The 5,161-nt window shown below is 44.3% G+C and overlaps 1 protein-coding gene across 1 annotated transcript; it reads right to left on the reverse strand.

Moving 5' to 3' along the window:
• Positions 1-369: 369 nt before the first annotated feature.
• Positions 370-3,960, reverse strand: LOC127320867 (uncharacterized). Its single transcript, XM_051349952.2, has 3 exons — positions 3,408-3,960; positions 3,142-3,306; positions 370-873 (listed from the first exon to the last, which is right to left on the reverse strand). Exons 1-3 carry the CDS (start codon positions 3,522-3,524, stop codon positions 565-567), a joined length of 591 nt encoding a protein of 196 aa, XP_051205912.1. The 5' UTR covers positions 3,525-3,960; the 3' UTR covers positions 370-564.
• Positions 3,961-5,161: the final 1,201 nt, after the last annotated feature.

Genomic DNA, 5,161 nt, shown 5'->3' on the forward strand with positions numbered 1-5,161 from the left:
GGCTAAAAGAAATTTCTAGGGACAATCTTGGTGTCTACGAATATTTTTGTCAGAAATTTGCCTTTTTGAATTTTCCAACATAAAACCTGTTATTTTTAAACGAAATTTCTGAGTACAATCTCAGGGGTAAAAAACTACTACATAATGCTGTGCAGATTTTTTGGACATTGAAAACTGTGGGTTTCAAAATTTTCAGAAAGAAGGCTCACACTGGTAAAGAGCACGGATGAGTTTTTTGGAAAAGCTGCAGTTCAGTTTTACTAAAACAAAATCAGTGCTGATCAAAGTGGAAGCTGAAAACAATATACAGTAGTATCCGCAGCAACATACATACACACAAGCTGAAAAATATATACTATAACGTAGACAGATAGTAGTATCAACAGCAACATAAGTACACACAAGAGCAACTTGTTCGAAACATTAGGTTCCACAGACGCAGCTACATACACGCCAGAGCAATAGTACTGTTCAAGTAAAGAGAACCAAATCTCACAACAGGGCATTCATATTGTTTAACCTTCCAGGCAAAGTTCTTACGGCACTCTACCACTTGCTCAGCCTTCAAGGCCTGACCCAATCAAGCGGCTCATTGACGCACACGCCTTGCTCAACATCCAGGACGTACCTTCGAAGTCTGAAACCCTGCTTGCGGAGCTCACGAATCTGCTTGTTGATAAACGTAATCACCAACTTCAGGACAGCTTTGTCGGTCTCCTCAGCCCCAGCCATTGCAGCCTTCAGATTGTTCTTGGTCTCCATGAGGTCCGCGGAGCAATTGTAGACATCCACGGACATCCTGTTGAGCCAGTACACGACTGGTCCTGCCAGCTTGGCGTCACTTGGAAGGACAAACCGGCGACCCCTGGCAATCTAAATAGACAGTGTCAAGAACATTGAAATAGGTTCAGATCTCACAAGGAAGCAACTAGGCAGAGAGCGGTTCAGATCTCACAAGGAAGCAATCAATCATCAATATATGGTAGAAGCAGTAAGTGTGCCAAACCACAATACAGAAAATCTACAGTATCTACCATGCATTCAGTTTTATATCGGTAAGTCTAATTCACCACCTCACCAGATAAGTCTACTGTGAATTTTAAGTTTAAAAAATTCAAAGTACTGGCTTCGAATTTGTGTGATCGCTCTCCCTGTGCAGTTCTAGAGCAAAATAGAACCCCAACTTCTAGGTTTGGAATTGGTAAATAGACCTAATAGAACAGCAACCAGAAATTTTTGGTCCTAACCAACGGGCAAAAGCTATAAACAAGTTTGTAATGTAACATGGAACAGATCAATCAATGGGTAACATAACCAATACAATGTTGCTGACTACATATGGGCGATATAGTGTAGTCTGGTCCAGTGAAAAAATGTCAGTAGCAGGAAGATGTTGATATGTGGGTACGATGCAAGTCAACATGGCAGAGAGTGGTTCAGATCTCACAAGGAAGCGAAATTACGAGTAATAATGCAAGTGTGCCAAGCCACCACCATAGAAAACTAGCATGCATTACAGTTTTATATAGGTTAGTCCACCTCACCAGATAAGACTAAATTTGAATTGAAGTTTAAGAAATCCGAAGCATTGGCTTCGAACTTGTTTGCATGTCAAGACCAAAACTAAAACCAACATATATTTCCAGGTCTCGAATTGCTAAATAGAGACCTATTGCAACAGCAACCAAAAATATTTCGGTTCTAACCACAGGACAAGAGTTAGAGCCGAGTTCCTAATGTAACAGGGAACAGATTCATGGATGGGGGTTAACATATCAAGTGGACGCAGGAGAATGTAACCATGGCTTGCGTAACGCGTAGCGGATCTACAGGAACGCAGCCGGTGAATCAGCCCGATCTAAACGACAGCTTGCGTAACATGTCGCAGATCAACAAGGAATGCAGCAGGTGAATCGATCTGATCTAAACGACGCATTGCATGACGCGGTCCGGATCTAAACAACACATTGCATAAACTTTAAACCAATTGTGTTTTTTGATTGAAATCTGATGAAAGTGGCAAGTGTAGTCTAAACAAAATAATTGGGTCTGTGAGTTAGATCTAAGACAGACATCTAGTAATGACAAAATGCAGAGGACAGTGAAAAATATAATAAGCATAACTAGCAGATACCATGACATGCTTGCAAAGCTAAGAAGAAATACAAAGATGTATGTTTAAATGCCAAGAATCCTCGACGAAAAAGGCACACTAACTTCTAAGACAGACATCTAGCGTTAACTAAATGCAGACTATAATGGAAAAATGTAGCAATCTAAATATGAAGGTACGTAAATCGCAGACAGACATAATTGCAAATCTGATGATTGTTAACTAAATGCAGAGGACCACGAAAACTATACCAATCTAAATATGGGCATACATAACTGGCAGATAAGCATGTTTGAAAAGCTGAGGAAAAATACAAATTATAAAGCTTATGGGAAAAAGACAAATTATAACTAACAACTAGCCCTACCATAGAGTGACCTCAGACACTTAACAACTAGGAGTCCGATTAAAAATGCAACCGTAACATGGCAGAGAGCGGTCCAGATCTCAAAAGGAAGCGAAATTACGAGCAATAACGCAAGTGTTGCCAAGCCACCACCATATAAAACTAGCATGCATTACAATTTAATATAGCTATAAGTTCAGTTCAACACCTCAGCAGATCAGCCTACTTTGATTTGAAGTTTAAGAAATCCAAAGCATTGGATTCGAACTTGTTTGCATGTCAAGAGCAAAATATAAAACCAACACATACTTCCAGGTCCCGAATTGCTAAATAGAGACCTACTGCAAACAGCAACCAAAAAATATTTCGGTTCCAACCACAGGACAAGAGTTAGAGCCGAGTTCCTAGGTAACAGGGATATCATGTGAACGCAGGAGAATGTAACAAATGCTTTCGTAACGCGTCGCAGATCTACAAGGAACGCAGCAGGTGAATCGGCCAGATCTAAACGACATCGCGGATCTACAAGGAACGCAGCAGGTGAATCGGCCCGATCTAAACGACATCGCGGATCTACAAGGAACGCATCAGGTGAATCGATCTGATCTAAACGACGCATTAGATGACGGGATCCGGATCCAGAAGAGGAGGGGGAGGGGGATGGGGAGAGAGTGGTGCTCACCACTTCCATGCCCCTCTCGCGGTCCTTGAGAGCAGATCGACGGACCTTCCGGCGCGGCTTGGGCGGGCTGACGTCTCCGCTCGGCTCCATGGAGAGGATCCGGCCTCCTCCTCGCTCCTTGGCTTGCGTGGGAGAAGACCTAACGCCTCGGCGATGTGATTGCTCCTGCGAGAGTGGGGTGGGGGAGGAGGATTAGATCCGAAACCAAACGAGAGAGGCGGGGGAAGAGAGATGAGGACTGGGAAGGAGGGGGATTAGATCCGAACCTTGTAGATGCGAAGCAGGCGCCTCGGTCTTCTGCGGCGGATGGGCAGGTGCCCTGCCCCTTTTATAGGCGCCGAGCTGGGCCGGAGAGGCGAGGCCCGGCTGCCGTCGTCTCTCATGGAGATGTGCGGCTCGGGCCCGGACCAGCGTCTCCCTGATGCGTTGCGGCGCGGGACCGTACCGGCGTCTCCGTGGGGAGTCGTTGTTCATACTTCCGGCTCGAGCCTGGATCGCCGCCAGCATGGCTCGGATCTCCGGAGATCGAGATCCCGTAGCGTCGTCGTCCCCATGGCTTGGGGTGAGTTTCTCGCCTGCATCGAGGGATTTCTGCAGAAATCTTCTCGCTGAATCTCTACAGCCATCAGCTGGAAGCACCATGGCCGGAGTTTGGTTCGTGTGGGGAGAAGAAAGGTGGAGTCTTTGGGAAGAAGAAGAGGGGCGACAGGGGGAGGCCTTCCCCATATATAAAAGGGTATCGCGTGCGTGGATCACGAATCGTCCTTGTTGCCACTTTTAAAATAGGATAGGAGGTCACGAGCTGTCAGCGCATCACGGTCACGGTATACACTACCTATAATAATGCATGCAGAAAACGGAATCCACGAAAACGACGGCTAGATATTCGCTCTAATTGACCAGATAAATGGATTTCAATTTATGTGGTCAATCAAAGCGAATTACTAGGCGTATTTATGAAAAAAAACTCAACGAAAATAAGCATATATATAATTGCTAGTTTTTTTTATTTCTACTATAGAAGAAAAAAATTGTTGCATAAAAGAGGCAAAAAAATATTCCTTTAGAAGAAAGAAAACAAAATTTTAAATTTCTGAAAAAGAAAAAAAAAAGAAATACGATCTAATTTAAGTGTATGCCCTACAGCGCGTGTCGCGCTGGATTTTTTTGCCCAAACAGTGCATGTCGCACTGGATCCTTAAAACGGCCGTTTACACACGTTGACAGAATACCCCACACACACACAGCGCCAGGGTAAAATGCCAATACATGGTAACCCATCTCCGTATCCCTCAAACCCCACACTCCCCACTAACTAGCATCAGCTTGCTTGCTCCAAGTAGAGCGCCCACCGCACGCACCGGTGTCCACCTCCCAGTGCAGCAGCCATGCGCCGCGCTACTTCCCGATCTCCTCGTGCCATACACGAGCGCCAGCAATTAAAATCAAAAACATAAAACAAAGATTTCTTCCGACAGGATGCAGAGATTGCTCTGTTCAGTATGGACTAATTAATACTATTCTTCTACAGAAACATCAGCGTACAACGAGGAAAAAGAGACATACCTTCAGCGCTTGTGAATCAAAATAAACAGCAATGACCAATGCCGCAAGCAATTTTCCTGTGAATCAAAATAAACAGCAGTGACCAATTACAGAAAAGCTGATCATCGGTGCATGTGCCCAGGGGCGGGCGCAGGATTTTGACAGTGGGTATTCATCAATGTAAAAGATAGGTATGAGACTATTTAGATTCACAGGAAATACATGGAAGCATCACCGAGTGTGAATCCAAAGATTTCTGGAGAAGCAAGTGATAAAAAAACAAAATGCTGCCTGAACCTTTGCACACATGCATCAAATGTACCATATGGTTTCATGAAAAAAAAAAAAACCCGCTACCTACATACCTGGAAATTAAAATAGCAGACAAGGATCTTGGTTCTGCGTCAAGGCCAGGAGCCTCCTCTATCATACACCTTGTCAAGCTCCCTGTGCATGCACAACTCCACAGTGATCT

This window comes from Lolium perenne, chromosome 1 (assembly GCF_019359855.2).
Source record: "Lolium perenne isolate Kyuss_39 chromosome 1, Kyuss_2.0, whole genome shotgun sequence".
Taxonomy (NCBI): domain Eukaryota; kingdom Viridiplantae; phylum Streptophyta; class Magnoliopsida; order Poales; family Poaceae; genus Lolium; species Lolium perenne.